The sequence below is a fragment of the Phaseolus vulgaris genome, chromosome 5 (genome assembly GCF_000499845.2).
Source record: "Phaseolus vulgaris cultivar G19833 chromosome 5, P. vulgaris v2.0, whole genome shotgun sequence".
NCBI classification, from domain to species: Eukaryota; Viridiplantae; Streptophyta; class Magnoliopsida; order Fabales; family Fabaceae; genus Phaseolus; species Phaseolus vulgaris.
Window position 1 is genome coordinate 9628368 of NC_023755.2, and position 15402 is coordinate 9643769.

Genomic DNA, 15402 nt, shown 5'->3' on the forward strand with positions numbered 1-15402 from the left:
TACAGGAAAATCATGAAATAAAAACCAATTTGTAGAAACCAAAATAATTAGTTGCAATAGTGACTAAATTAGAGACCATTTTAGAAACTAAAACGAAATTTGGTTTCTAAATTAGTTTCTATTATTTTCTATTATTGTTAAATAGTTTCTAAATTTGTATCTAATTAGCAACCAAGGTTTTTGCTACCAAATTTAGAAACTAAATAATTGGTAGTTAAAACCTTAGTTGCTAATTAGATACCAACTTAGAAACTATTTAACAATAATAGAAAATAATAGAAACTAATTTTTTTTTAATTTCTAAAATGGTCTCTATTTTAGTTCCCATTGTAACTAATTATTTTGGTCTCTAAAAATTGGTTTCTATTTCATGATTTTCTTGTAGTGTTGCTAGTAGTTCAGCAGCTGCCTTAATCAAATAGTTGATGCGAATTTGTGATAATCATAAACAAACTGAAACAAAATGTATAAAATTTAAAGTATCTCGTTAAAACCTTCTCGGTTGAAAATCCTCCTTAGGGATAAAACAACTGAGCGGAAAGAGTAAATTGTTTATTAGATGTCAACTATAATAAAATTTGAGAAGCGTGACATTCCACGTTCTCGGTACAGATTTTCCTGATAAGAATTCTAAGTAATAAGCTCTGTCGGCCGCTGTTTCTACGACGCGAAAAGGTCCTTCCTAATTACTTGAGAATATACCTTCATTCTTCTGAGTGTCATTGCGCATCCTCCAAACTAAGTCTCCCTTTCGAAAACTCTATGGCATTACTTTTGAATTGTATCGTCTTACCGCCTGAATCTTGCAAGCTTCCTCTCTTATTATGCTTTTATCTTTGAATTCTTTAATCAGTTGAGAACCACCAATAAGCTTTCTTTATTAAGGTTTAAATCAAATGTTTATCGTCATAGAGAGGGTTCTCCGACTTCAACAGGAATCATTGCCTTTGTTTTGTACGTTAAACTGTACGATGTCTCTTGAGTGGGGGATTATGATGTACATCGATAAGCCCATAAGAATTTAAGGAGATCCTCTGTCCACTTGCCTTTGGCTGGGCCGAGTCTCTTCTTTAATTTATTGAGAATTACTTTTTTGGCAGCTTCGACCCTTGGTTTCGGGGTGCTCCACTGAACTCGTGATGTGCTTAATGTCAAGTTTCTCATAGAATTGAGTGAGTCCTCGGTCGATGAACTGTTGGTCGTTGTTAGTGATGACGATGTCGGGTATCCCAAAGTTGCATAGAATATATTTCCATACAAAATTTTGAACATTCCATGTTGTCATTACTGCCAAAGGTTCGACCTTTACCCACTTGGTAAAGTAATCTATCCCAACCAGTAGAAACTTGCACTATCTGTTACCCTGGCTGAAAGGTCCGATGATGTTCATTCCCCATTTTGCAAATGGCCACGAAGGGAGAATATAATGTAGATTCTCAGGGTTTTGGTGTGATAGGGTGCCATATTCTTGACACTTCAGACATTTTCGGACAAATTATCTGCAATCGCTCTGCATAGTCGGCCAATAGTAACCTGCCCTTAGTACATTAGTAACCATCGTTCTTGCCCCCGAGTGAGTTCCACATACCCCCTCATATATTTATCACATGACATAGTCGGCTTGGCCGGGAGAAATGCACTTTAACAGTGGCCAAGTATATTCTCGTCGATAAAGATCGTGACCACTGAGCACAAACCGAGCAACTTGCTGCCTCATTGTCCTTTCTGGTTGTGTTTCACAATCTCCATTGTCTAGAAATTGTTTGATAGGTGTCATCGAGTTTGTTTGTACCTCGGTCGCCATGCACTTATTTGAGCCAACATTGGGATTCTTGAGGTTAATATAGTTGATTGACCGTTGAAGCCCCTTCTTTTTGACAGTTTCTAACCATGAAAGCATATTGGCTTCGGTGTTGTGTTCTCGAATGATATGCTCAATTCTTACATTAATGAATTTGGTAATCAAATTCTGGATGAAATGATAATATCTTTGGAGCAAAGACTCTTTCACTTCAAATTCTCCTTTGAATTTCTCGACAATGAGTTGGGAGTCCCTTCTGCAAGTAAGTTGTTTGGCCTCCATATCCAGTTCTAGATTGAGGCCAACTATGATAGCCTCGTATTCAGCTTGATTATTTGATGTTTTAAAATCAAACTTTAAGGCTTGCTCCAAGAGGATGTCACCCGAACTTCGAGCACTACTCCAGCACCACATGATCTACGGTTAGAGGATCCATCAACATGTAAGATCCACCAAGATTCCTCATCCTTGGTCGGATGAGGGCTGAGCTTAGCTATAAAATTAGCCAAGGCCTTAGATTTAATTGCCCCCTTTGGCTGATACTGAATCTAAAATTTGGATAGCTATATGACCCATCCAATCATCCGACCAGGCGATACGACTTTGCTAGTATCTTCATTATTGGATAGTCAGTCTTGACTATTATGCGATGAATCAGAAAATACATGCACATTCTTCGTGCAGTCAATAGTAATGCCAAGGATGTTGAAGAAGAGCTTTGATGACTCCAAATCTCCATGGATTGCTTGAAGGTTGATTGTAGCTTAGTTGTGTTTGTTTTGGGGTAGTTTGAATTTTTTAATTCACTCTTAGTTTGAATCCAAAGCTGGTTTAATTCAAATCTTTTCGAAAAGAGTGTTTTATGAAGAAACAGAAAAACAACTAGTTGTTTTATCGCTTCAATCGGTTGTTTCATACTTAAGGTTTTTGAAACTGGTTTTAGAAGATTTGAATTTGGTTGACTTTGCTGTCAAACCAATTCAATCGATTATTTCGAGAAAACAATCGACTATATTTTTAATTGTCTTAACAAAATTCTGTTAAGTTAGTTAAATCTATTTTAAATGATTTGAAACTGATTTGGGTTTTATAATAAATGTTTTCATTTGCTAATTGGAGTATAAGTGTTCTGTTTTACGCTCCTAGCATTAACTCTTACAAGATTAGTTTGTGAAATCAAGTTTTCTCCAAGATTGCTTAAGGCTTTGGATATTTTTCTAAGAGTGAAGTAGGACTTGTTGTATACTTTGATTTGATTTGTACCAGGTGTGATCAATCCTATTTATTTCTTCATTTGTAATTCTGTAAGTACTGGTGTTCACAGAGTCAGAGGATGTTCTGATTTGTGGTGTGCCAAAGGAAGTGTGTGTTCTTGAGGGGATCAAAATCACTTCTTTGGTGGTTGTGTGTTTGTAATCTGGTTATTGACTGCATAGTGGATACCCAGTGGTTTCTGGGAACTGGATGTAGCTCTTGGGATAAGAGTGAACCAGTATAAATCTGTTTGTGTGCTTATCTCTTTCCCTGAACTCTTTAATATTTGTTTTAAGTTGTTTTTACTCACTGTTAATAAAAACAATCGGTTGATTTTCTGGAAATAAACTTAATCAGTTTTGTTCTTTGGCTTCCTTGATTTCTTTCTCTGTTATTCATCATTGGATTTCATTATACCTTCAAAGTTTGCGAAAATCGTTTATAAACAATTCACCCTCTTTAATATTTGTTTTAAGTTGTTTTTACTCACTGTTAATAAAAACAACCGGTTGATTTTCTGGAAATAAACTTAATCAATTTTGTTCTTTGGCTTCCTTGATTTCTTTCTCTGTTATTCATCATTGGATTTCATTATACCTTCAAAGTTTGCGAAAATCGTTTATAAACAATTCACCCCCCTCTTGTTTAAGGCCATAAATTCTAACAAAGGATATCTTTTCAATCATTTGGTAACGCAACTCAATGTCGTGCAGTACCCGATTGACAAAATAAATTGGTCGCTCTTCCTTTTCAACCTCTTGTACCAACGTTGACCTGACGATATATTCTAAAACCACGAGATAAATTATTATAGGCTCTGTACTGTTTGACTTTTGAATGACTGGGGGTGATGCCAAGAAAGCTTTTAGCTGAAGAAATATCTCCTCGCATTCATCCGTCCAATTGGACTTTGTTGCCTTGCATAACAAAGGTACGATGGGCTTAGTTTTCTCTATCAGTCTTGGCACAAATCTAGAGAGGGTTGTTAGCCACTCGATTAATCTTTGAACACTTGCATATGAACAATTGCATTCTATGTTTGGAATTAAATCAACCACTACTTAAACAACTTCTAATTTTTTTTTAGTTCTTCAAAATTAAAATCAAAGTAAGCAGAATGGATTTAAGACTCCTAGAACACTAAGAACATAAGACTCAAGCAAAAGATGTAAGGAAAAAAAATGACACAAAAAAATTCAAAAGCAGAATTTAAAAGTGCTTATTGAAAAAAAAGACGAAATTGTAAATGACAAGAATTTAAAAGCGGAATTGAAATTTCTTGAAGATAAAACCAAGAATTGAAATGTGCTGAAAATTTAAAGCAGAAAATCAACTCTAAAAAGATAAGCACAATTAAAACTATGTTTTGATACCACATGATGTGAGTTGATTTTAGGATTGCACGTTTTTATGGCTTTCACTTTTGTTTATGAGTTTTTGTTTTAAGCAAAATATGGTGAAAAACCCAAAGAAGATTCCCACTGGACACGAACTTAACCAAGTGGTTAAATAAGTGTGAAGGTTCACTTCTAGTGGGAAAAGAGAAAAACACAATTATATGATGTGATGATGATCAAGTGTGGAATTAAGAACATAAAATGAAACAAGAAATGGAAAAGATGACCAAATGGAAAAGAAAAGATGAAAAGATAAGAGATGCTTATGGAGTAAGGAATCACGCCACTTGGAGGTGGAGGAGAATCCAAGATGAGTGGTGAAGAGTCCCCAGTTGAAGTGCACAAACACCCAAGATAAGACCCAAGAACTTTAGGAGAACAAAACTCACCAAATTACTAAGCACACCCTACTCAAATTACTAAGCACACCCTACTCTAGTTTATTCTTCTATTTGGACCCCCAAAGTGAGCCCAAGTTATTTACAAACATTTTTGTCTTGTAAGAAGACCAAAAGAAAGAACATTTGATGTTCTGGTTTATGCCCAGTTCTTCTTTTGCTGAGGCCCTTCTGATATTTGGTGGGCCTTGTCTTGTATGTTGAGATGACTGATCAAAGTGTGAAGTGTCTTTTGTATCCTTGGTCATTTTCCTTGCTAATTGGGTTGTATCAGGGCCAAATCCTATGATCGGACCAACTCCGCTATCATAGTTTTTACAAACGGACTGACTTGATCAAACCGTAAAGTTGGATCAAATCGATAATCTCGTTTTCCACAAATCGACTTGGCTGAGCCCTGAGGTCAGCCCAACTAAGTAATCTTGTTTTCTACAAATCTACTTGGACGAACCCTAAGGTCGGACCAACTCGGTAAACAATGCTTTAACAATGGTTAAAAAGACCATATAAAGATGGTTTCCGAACCTTATGATGACGAATAAGGCCAAAACCCTTTGTGACCTTAAACTATGGGTTTAAACACAATATTGGGCCTTCAAGAAGACTATTGTACATAGTAAAAATGAAAATAAATACACTTACACTATTCTTGGAAGAAAAATATGATGTTATACGTTCAACTAATGGGTCAAAAGTGCAACAAATCATGACCAACTGACCTCGAACTATAAGCTTAAACAAGGTATTGGACCTTCAAGAAAACTATTCTACATAGTAAAAATGTCATTGAATACATTGATCATGTTCTTATAAGAAAAAAAAAATGATGTTACATGTTCAACTAATAGGTAAACACAGTAAATCATAGCCAATAATGTCGAAACCTTATCATGTACCTCTCTTTCTAACTCTGAACTATAAGCTCAAACACAATATGAATCATTAAAAAAAGACTATTTTACATAGTAAAAAGGCTAATGAACACCATGTCACTATTTTTAGAAGAAAAAAAAGAACTTACATGCTCAACTAATGGGTAAAAAGTGCAATAAATCATGATTAATAAGGGTGAAACATTATCATGTGCCTCTCTTGCGGACCCCAAACTATAAGCTTGAACAAGGTATTGGGACTTCAAAAAGACTATTCCACATGGTAAAAATGACAATGAATATAGTGACACACTACTCTTAGAATGAAAAAATAATATTACACATTCAACTAATGGGTCAAAAGCACAATAAATCATGGCTAAGAAGACCAAAACTTTATCACGTGCCTCTCTTTTTGACCTTGAACTATGGGCTCAAACACGATATTGAGCCTTTGATGACATGTTACCCTGATATGGATTCAGTGAATGAGGTGGCTCATGACACATGTCATCAAATCAACATGCACTCTGTCACATATACAAGACTTATAAACTTTAATGGGAAGACGTGCTAGATAAAGGTGACCTTGGATGACATGTTACCCTCACATGCACATTAACATTTACCCTGCACATGAACATGCACTTGTCAACCTCACATAGCACACTTATAACCCTATAAAATCCATCATATATTACACCTAAGCCCTAAACCAAAAGAATTCCTCCCCAAACAAACCAATCAAATGTCATTTCTCTAAAGAATCAATATTCTACTTTATCATCTTCAAATGGAACACTTTTAAATTACTAAGATTGAGAACTATTCCATTATGAGACGATGTGCAGTTCCAATGTGCCTCTTGTAAACTATTTTAGATACCATACAACTGCACCTTCAACCTCCATAAAGACAAAATGTGCACAACTTTGGACATTTTAAAGAATACAACATTCAAGAATTTGTACTTTCAACAACCTCAACTCAATGAGCATGATCTAATTACGTACAATGTTGCTGAAATATCAACTGATGTCCATGCCTATCAAATGATAATTGGTAAGTCTCAATTCCCTTTTAATATAACCATTGAATTGTATGTTGAGTTTAGAAGATCTACAAAACAAATTCTAAGTATTTTAAACCCACTTACAACCTTTTCCATAAACCCTAACCACATCACTTCCATGCAAGCAATAATTTACATTGAATGACCTATAAAAAGATCCACCATATGGAAAACTCAAATGGTTACAATCTTAACTATACATGCAACAACCCAAAAACAATGTCAATTCAACACAATTAGTCTTTTCATCAATTGTTACACAAAATAATCCAACTTATACAATATGGAGACCGCAAACAAGTCACTCAAATTAACTACCATTTATTTTACAACTATTTATGTCAATTTTCATTTCCTCTTTAAATAAATGTTCATTTTTTTCTTTTGATGCTACAATTATGTACTCTTACTTTATTTATTTTCAAATTTTATTACATTAAATTATTAATATATATATACATATATATAAACTAAATGCTACAATAATTATATATTCCAAGCTAATTTTCAATGTACTTATAGTACAAATGTCAAAATTATTTAATTTCATAAACATTCTAATTTTTAAAAAATAAATTTCCCATTAAAGTAGAGAAGTCTTGTGTACGTGTCAAAGTGCGTGTTTATCTGATGACATGTGTCTTGAGTCGCCACTACCACCCAATGCATGTAAGAGTAATATGTCATCCATGGTCACCTCTATTGAGTACACGCTCCTGTAAAAGTTGACAAGTTTTGTTTGCTTGTTAGAGTGCGTATTTATCTAATGATACATGTCTTGAATCACCCCAACCACCCAATGCATGTTAATGTGTCATCTAGGTCACCTCAATTGGGTATATGTTTTTATTAAAGTTGACAAGTCTTGTCTGCATGTTAGAGTGCATGTTTATCTTATGAAAAGTGTCTTAAGCCACCCCAACCTTCCAATGTATGTTAGGGTAATGTGCCATCCAAGGTCACCTCTATCGGGTATGCATTTTCATTAAAGTTGACAAGCATTGTTTGCGTGTCAGAGTGCATGTTTATCTTATCACATGTGTCTTGAGTCACCCCAACCACCCAATGCATGTCATGGTAACATGTCATACAAGGTCATCTTTGTTGGGTATGCGTTCCATTAAAGTTGACAATTGTTGTCTACATGGTTGAGTGCATGTTTACCTGATCACACATGTCTTGAGCCACCCTAACCACCCATGCATATCAGGTTTACATCCTATCCCACCTTCAGTGCTTCTAATATAAAAGAGTGTAGTTGGATGAATGAGAGGATGTGTAATTTGAAATTCGTTGTAGTTACAAATGAATGCGTACAATTCCTTTTGTACCTCAATTAATTATGAGGGGAGATGTCTACATTGTGTAGGTTCCCAAATAACATTACATTTAGTCATGATGAGGATTACTAGGACTTAACTAATATACACTTAGGGTGAAGAAGTTACAAATGCATTTTATCATATGCCATTACTGCCTTATGGAAAATTTACTAATTCATTCTTGTTGCAAGCGATGAAGATGTGGAAAACATGATTTGGTTGGATTCCCAATTTCTTGAATCAAATATTATGTCATGTGTGAATTTATAAACAAATACCAACTCATATTATAATTTTACATTTAAAATAATACTACATAATTACTTGTAAATATATCTTAAAAGAAATCTTCATCATTTATTCTTCCAATTAACTACTTCTTAACTTAATTATTTTTCAAAATTATTATTTTTCACCTAATTTGTAAACAAATTTTACCTGCTTCATCTACTTTTATGAATTTCTATTACTTACATATTTTCCCTGAAAGAATATTACTATATTTAATTAACTTTCTGAATTTCATTTATTTTTTTATTTTTATACACTTTTATTAAAAACTTCCTCAAATTAATTAATTTGAAACCATTAGTATTTTATTTATCTTTTTCATAATTTTTCTCCCCAAATATTTTAAAATTAAAAAACAAGAAAAATAGAAAGTCCAACTCCGAATTCAGTTTCATGTGATTCGAATTCTCGCGTATTCTAAGGAAATTGCAACCAATCACATATCATAATTCAACTCCCTGAAGACCAAATTCTAACCTAGAAGAAAGTGTGCTATCTGGGAAAAATAATTGCTACAATGTGCTTTTCAAGAATAAAGTAATGATCGTGACTTATTATTTATATATATATATATATATATATAAATAAATAAATAAATGTCAAAATAGTCTCAAAATTCCACCACCCTTAATCTTAATAAACCAATATCCTCAAAATAATGGGATTTGAAATTTGAAATAAAGATAATATATACATAATTGAGGTCCAAATAAATACCAAATTAAACATAGTAGGACAGAATTAAAAATAGTAAAATAAACTTCAAAATCTCATTTTTTCTTCAAGTATTCCAATATAATTTTTATAACCATTACTCGAAATTCTACTTTAGCACTGGACTTGGCTACCACACTTTGCTTTTAATTTTCCAAGTTACCAAGCTTTCACCAAGGAAAGTGCAATATTTAGTAGTTGATCTTCTATCAACAAATTAACTTGCATAATAACCATCAATATATGCTTCAAGATTGACATTCCTATTTCTTCTAAACAAAATTCCTCTTCCTGATTTCCTTTTCAAATACTTGACAATCCTAATAGCAACTTATAAATGCACTTCTTTGGTTGATGCATTTACTAAAGTCTAAAAAAAAATTTAGGTCTAGCTTTTGATACATTTCTTTATCAAAAAGCCTAGCCTTTGATACATTTCTTTATCAACAACCACACTATCCTCATCATTTCCCAACTTCGTACTTGGATCAATTAGTTGATTTTTGATTTGCAAACCATTTTACATGTTTATTGAAACAAAATAGTAATATACTTTTGTTGAGATATAAAAATCCCTTTCTTGGAGTGAGCAACTTCAATTCCTATGAAATATTTTAATTTGACCAACGCGATTTCAAATTCTCTAAAAATTTGACTTAATTTTTGTTATTCTTGTCCATCATTAGCAATTAGAATAATATCATCAACATATACTAACAAAATTGTTACTTCCCTTGAATCAAAATGCTTAATAAAAAAAGTGTGGTCTCCTTAACTATCTATATTGAAGACTCCTCATGACTTTTGTAAACCTCTCAAGCCATGATTTATTGCAAAGTGAAATAATAAACCCAACAAACATCATAATGATAGACTTTGATATCATTTTAAGAAATGAGTATATAATGTGAAGTGGGTGTGAGATCAACAACACCATTCCTTAGATCGAGACATATACATCTCGAACGTGGAACGAAATATAAGTGGGTCGGTAATGGTTTAAAACAATTGAAACAATAGAACCAACAATTCATTGAGTTTAATCCTAATTCAAAATCAATATTATTTTATTCATGCATATTGTGTCTTAGCTGCAATTGTTTGTAAATTATGACAATGTCAAACAACTAGAATGCCTTGTGATTGTTATTTAAAAGCTTGAGGAATACATAGATTGATAAATTGATGTGCTTCGAAGAAATGATAGGCATCAGTCTCACATTAATACTAGAAAATAAAGTAATAGCAGTGATATGAAATGAAAAGGTTTGTTGAAATACGAATACATTGTTGAAATAATAGGAAGCAAAAGTAGCAGCAAATGAATATGTGATTTATGTCTCCAGCTTATGTAGAATGAGATGAGCACCATATTGGGGTTGAAGAGTAAGCCATGCAGTTGGAGCATGAGTATAGGTGGGAGAGAGTTGAAATGAGAAACGTTGTAAAATGATTGACAAAGCAATCTTGACTTCCAAAAGGGCGAAGTTTTGTCCAATGCATATCCTAGGACCCCCTCCAAAGGGAAATAGTGAAACTCTACCATTTGTGGCCTTTAAAACACCTTCGGAAAATCTCTCAGGTTTGAACTCCTTAGCATCATCACCCCAGACCTCACAATCATGGTGAACCAAAAGTATTGGCAAGAAAACTTGCACTTCAGAAGGTAATGATAGGTTTCCAAGTTTCACATCTTTACGAACCTTTCGAGCAAGACTAAGTACTGGTGGGTATAGCCTTAAAACCTCATTCAAAATCATGGTAACCTGTTGCAAAAACATTCTTTCAGATCATCATGGTATTCAATATGAATATGATAATACAATACAATACAATACAATACAAACTTACAATCTTAAGGTGGCTCAGCCCATCAAAATCTGGTTTTCGATTGCCAAAAACTTGTAAGATTTCCTTCCTTGCGCGTGTTTGCCAATCAGGGTACATACTCAATAATATCATTGTCCAAACAAGCAAGGATGAAACAGTCTCATGCCCTGCAAAGTAGAATAGCTTGCATTCCGCAATAACATCTTCATTATTCATTCCAATATTCTTATTGTTTCCCTGTTCTTCAATTTCCTTCTGATTTGACTCCAGAAGTATACCTAACAAGTCCATTTTAGTGGCTTCACCCGTCTCTAGTGCTTTCACTCTGTTGTTAATAATATCCGTAAGTGAACATTTTATTTCCTTGTCAATTGCCTTCATCCTTCTCTGCTTAGTAGTAGGTACAAACCTACAACAACTCAACATATATAACCAATTCATATTAATAATGATGCTTCTTTGATTCTTAATCATAACTATTGTTTTCCAATCTCAATATCCTTTACTAATTATTCTTACCTCCATCCAGGGATGTAAACTTTGGATATAATTTCCACTGTTAATTCAATTTGCTCTTTCAGAAGTTGAAATATTCTTCGTCCTTCTTCAAAACTACTTCCAAATGCTGTTCGAGAAATGGCGTCACTAGCCATATTATGAAGAAAAGGCCAAACATCTATTTCACTAGATCCATCTGAACCCAACATTTCCTCCCATTTGCTAATCAGATCATCACAACATTTGATGAATGGTGGGAACATATTCTGAGGTGGAATTAACAAAGTATTAAAACTTTCCATGTAAAGTCAATATGTAAAATCTATATCTAGTAATAACAAATTAACCTTCAACTTCTCTAAATTGAAAGCCGGATTGATTATCTTCCTGTGCTTGCTCCACCTTTCTCCCTCATGGCTTACAAGACCAGGAACTAGGAACTTCAGTTGTGGATGCATATTAATCCTTCCAAACTCATTCATCTTGTTCAATACATCCTTTATTAGATCAGGATCAGTCAGGATTACCCTTGGTATTGGTCCAAACCAAGTAAAACAAATTTTCCCTACATATCATCAACCAACAATACGAATAAGGATTCAATTGAAAAAATAATTCAAGAATTGAAGAGAATAGGCAACTTTGTTTGTGGTAGCTATTTCAGTTTCACATTAATTGGAAATCATGATAAAAAAAAACTCCTCTGTACAGTGCGATAGAAGGACTGCAGAAAACAAAAGAAATTAAGACCCAATTCTGAGAAGGACCAGCTCCTTACTTACAGAAACACCCGGACCAATCAGGAAAACTTTGAATTAAGTGGTTCAATAAATGTTAATGAACTCTAATGTATATCTATAGGAAAAAAACACTATGATCTCTCGAGTTATAAAAAGAAAAATCCTGCTCTACCTGCATGCAAAGCTAATCCCTGAGATGCTAATCTGCGAGTATGAACAAAAAAACATCTGCTCTACCTGCATGCAAAGCTATCCAAATCTAATCCCTGAGATATGAATCTGCAAGTAAGAATAAAAAACCATCTGCTCTACCTGCATGCAAAGCTATCCCTGAGATATGAATCTGCGACAACAAACATCTGCTCTACCCGCATGCAATGCTATCCGAATGTAACTCATGAACAAATATTGGGAAATGCATAACAAGACTTGCAAAAAGACAATACTAGAATGAACCATAAGCTTACCATGTGTGTTGATACTGTGATGGAAAAAGGAAAACACACGCGGCACTATGTCGTGAGAGAAGAGATCCATGGGTTTAGATAACCCTTCCTTTTTCATCTTCTCAATCTCCTTCGTGTCTCCAACGAAAAACTTATATGGTTTGCCTTCGAGGCCTTGCTCTCTAAGAAGCCTTTCAAGCCTCTTTGGAGTCAACCATAACCAGTTCACCATCCTCCATGCCCATATCACAACCAGTAGCAGAATCAAAATCAAAATCGCTGCTTCCATTTCTCCCTCGCAATGTTTGGTTTGGTGGAAAAAATTAAACACGGAAAACCAAAGTTGATGACAGAGTTGAATGTTGCTCGCTTCTACTTATGATATCTCGAAACCACCAGTTTCATCTCGAAATGAGTTCCATCTTGAAACTAGTTCCCTTAACTATATATTCAAAAATATTATTCTTTTATTATAATTTAATATTTTATTTAAAAAATAATAGTTAAATAGTTATTAAAAATATTATTATTTTAATATGATATTTTATTTAAAAAATAATTGTTGAGAAGTTGTTTTTTCATTTTAGTATTAAATAAACTTTATTATTAAGTTATTTTTGTTTTTAGACTATTCATTAAACTTATGATTATTTGTGTTTTTTAAATTTATATAGAAAATTAAGTTTATTTAAATTGAACATAAATAAATTATTTTAAATTTGAAGTGTCGTCATCTTCCACTTTCTTCTCAAGGTTTCTCCTCTAGCTTCTCTTCCACTATGGGTTTAGGGATTGGTGACCAAAGTAATACATTTTCTATTCAGATCTTTATTAAGTGAAACATTCATGTTGTGTGTTTTGTATTAGGTGATCCGTGTTATTTGTCATGTGTTGACCCTTGTATGAGCCAAAATCTGTGTTTAAATTTGATATGGTCATAATTTTTTGGGTTTACTATTTGGTTTTATTATGGAGCATGATTTTTTGTTGTAATATATTGTCAAAATTATATATTTGCGTTTACTTAGTTTGTGTAACTATGTATGTTTTTTTAGTATTTTTTTTTCTTCAAAAAAGACATTTTTGAAGCTATACTTGTTGGGGTGGGACATGATATAGGAAAAAAGTACCTTAAATAAGGTTTTTAGAGGCCAAGAGTGTAGGACAATGTTAAGTAAGCACAAAATTCATTGAACTTAAAGGGTGGTAGTATGTGGTGACCCTAGTAGAAATATGTTGTGACCCACATTAGACTTTGTGCACAAACCCAGGGAAAGTTTTTATAGAAATGGGAAGTGAGTGTTCATCTTAGTTGGGAAGGGACATGAGGTGGGGAGAAAGTGGGTTAAATGAGTTCTTTACAGGTCATGGTAAAGAGTAGAAGATGATGTTTAGTAAAGAATGAACCCGTGAATTTGGTATTTCGTTTGTGATGTTCTTGTACTGTATGATGCAGGCTGTGCAACTTGACCATTTGTACAAAATTTTGCAGAAGTTTGGTGGAATGAATACTCCCCCCATAAAAGTAGTCAAACAAAAACTTCTTATACAGTCAAACAGGTTATTATTGAAATGAAAAGTTTTCTTATTTTCATGCATATGAATATGTAATTTGTTTTGATATGCTTTCATTTATGTAGTTATGATTGTGGAGTTTTGGTTTTGAAATATATTGAGGTGTGGAATGGTAGGGTTGACTATGAGGAGAAGACGACGCCTGAATACAACACTGTACGTATTTGTTCCCTTCACTATTAGACTAAAAGTTCTAAGTTTTATTGTTCACTGAAAATTGATTTTTTTTCAGGACGAACTTCAAGCATTTTGTCAGGAAATATATGGATTGTAATTGGGTCCTAGATGCACGTAATGCAGAACGAGAAAGTGTGTTGACGAACTTCAACTTTCGTGGTAGTTCAGAACGATGGTGGTTCAGAGTGCACTGGATCTGAAGTTTCATGTCGTGCAATTGTCTACTTTTCATTAGATGTCTTATTGGATCAAAATAATTTGTTACATGTGCTTTGTAATCAAATGTGTGTGTAGTTGTGGAATGAATAATGATGTATGAAGTACGTATTAAAAGACCTAGTAATGTCCTAGGAGCATTCATAAATGTAGAAACATAATGGCTTACATAAACTTCCATTGAGTTGAACAATGTTCCAATTTTTTAATGCAAGAATTGAAGACCAATATTGTTGTACCATATGATGCATCAAAGCTTCTAATTAGACTTAATATTATTTTCCATGATTTCTAATTATGATGACAACCTTTTTCTAGAAATGTTTTTATTGGCAATGAAACCCAAAGGATCCATTAGCAGATGTCACATACTGTGGAAGGTAAATTTAATGGTCGTCCCTGGTGAAAGATGACTTCGTTCTTAGTTGCTTGGACTCAGTTAAAAAAAAGTTATAAATATTTACATTTCCCCATTTTGTTGCACTAAAATGTGTGTAAAGTGAAGAATATTAATTTAAAGTACAAAATTTGGCAACTTTTTTACCAAGTCTTTGGGTAAGAGATATACAACTAGGATCCAAGTGAGGAAGACAAAAGTTCATGATACTATGCATAAGCAACATTCGATCAAAAAGTTGTACTCAATGTTTCTAAAAATTGATCATCTATACAATTTTAAAATAGCAAACAATACAAAATTGCAGTGAAGAGGTAGGGAATAAGTGGTGACCTATGAAGGAAAATATGGTGACCTGTGACAAAGTTTCTGCACATGGAGTACAGTTTCCTAATTTGACCC

At 33.5% G+C, this 15402-nt stretch overlaps 2 protein-coding genes across 2 annotated transcripts; both read right to left on the minus strand.

Annotated features, from left to right (window-relative positions):
- Positions 1 to 1603: 1603 nt before the first annotated feature.
- LOC137833940 (uncharacterized) lies at positions 1604 to 2215 on the minus strand. Its single transcript, XM_068642010.1, has one exon. It carries the CDS (start codon positions 2213 to 2215, stop codon positions 1604 to 1606), a length of 612 nt encoding a protein of 203 aa, XP_068498111.1.
- Positions 2216 to 10312: 8097 nt separating this feature from the next.
- LOC137835110 (cytochrome P450 72A68-like) lies at positions 10313 to 13075 on the minus strand. The gene is made up of 5 exons (XM_068643455.1): positions 12657 to 13075; positions 11797 to 12014; positions 11471 to 11715; positions 10973 to 11360; positions 10313 to 10887 (listed from the first exon to the last, which is right to left on the minus strand). Exons 1-5 carry the CDS (start codon positions 12922 to 12924, stop codon positions 10456 to 10458), a joined length of 1551 nt encoding a protein of 516 aa, XP_068499556.1. The 5' UTR covers positions 12925 to 13075; the 3' UTR covers positions 10313 to 10455.
- Between the last annotated feature and the right edge of the window lie 2327 nt (positions 13076 to 15402).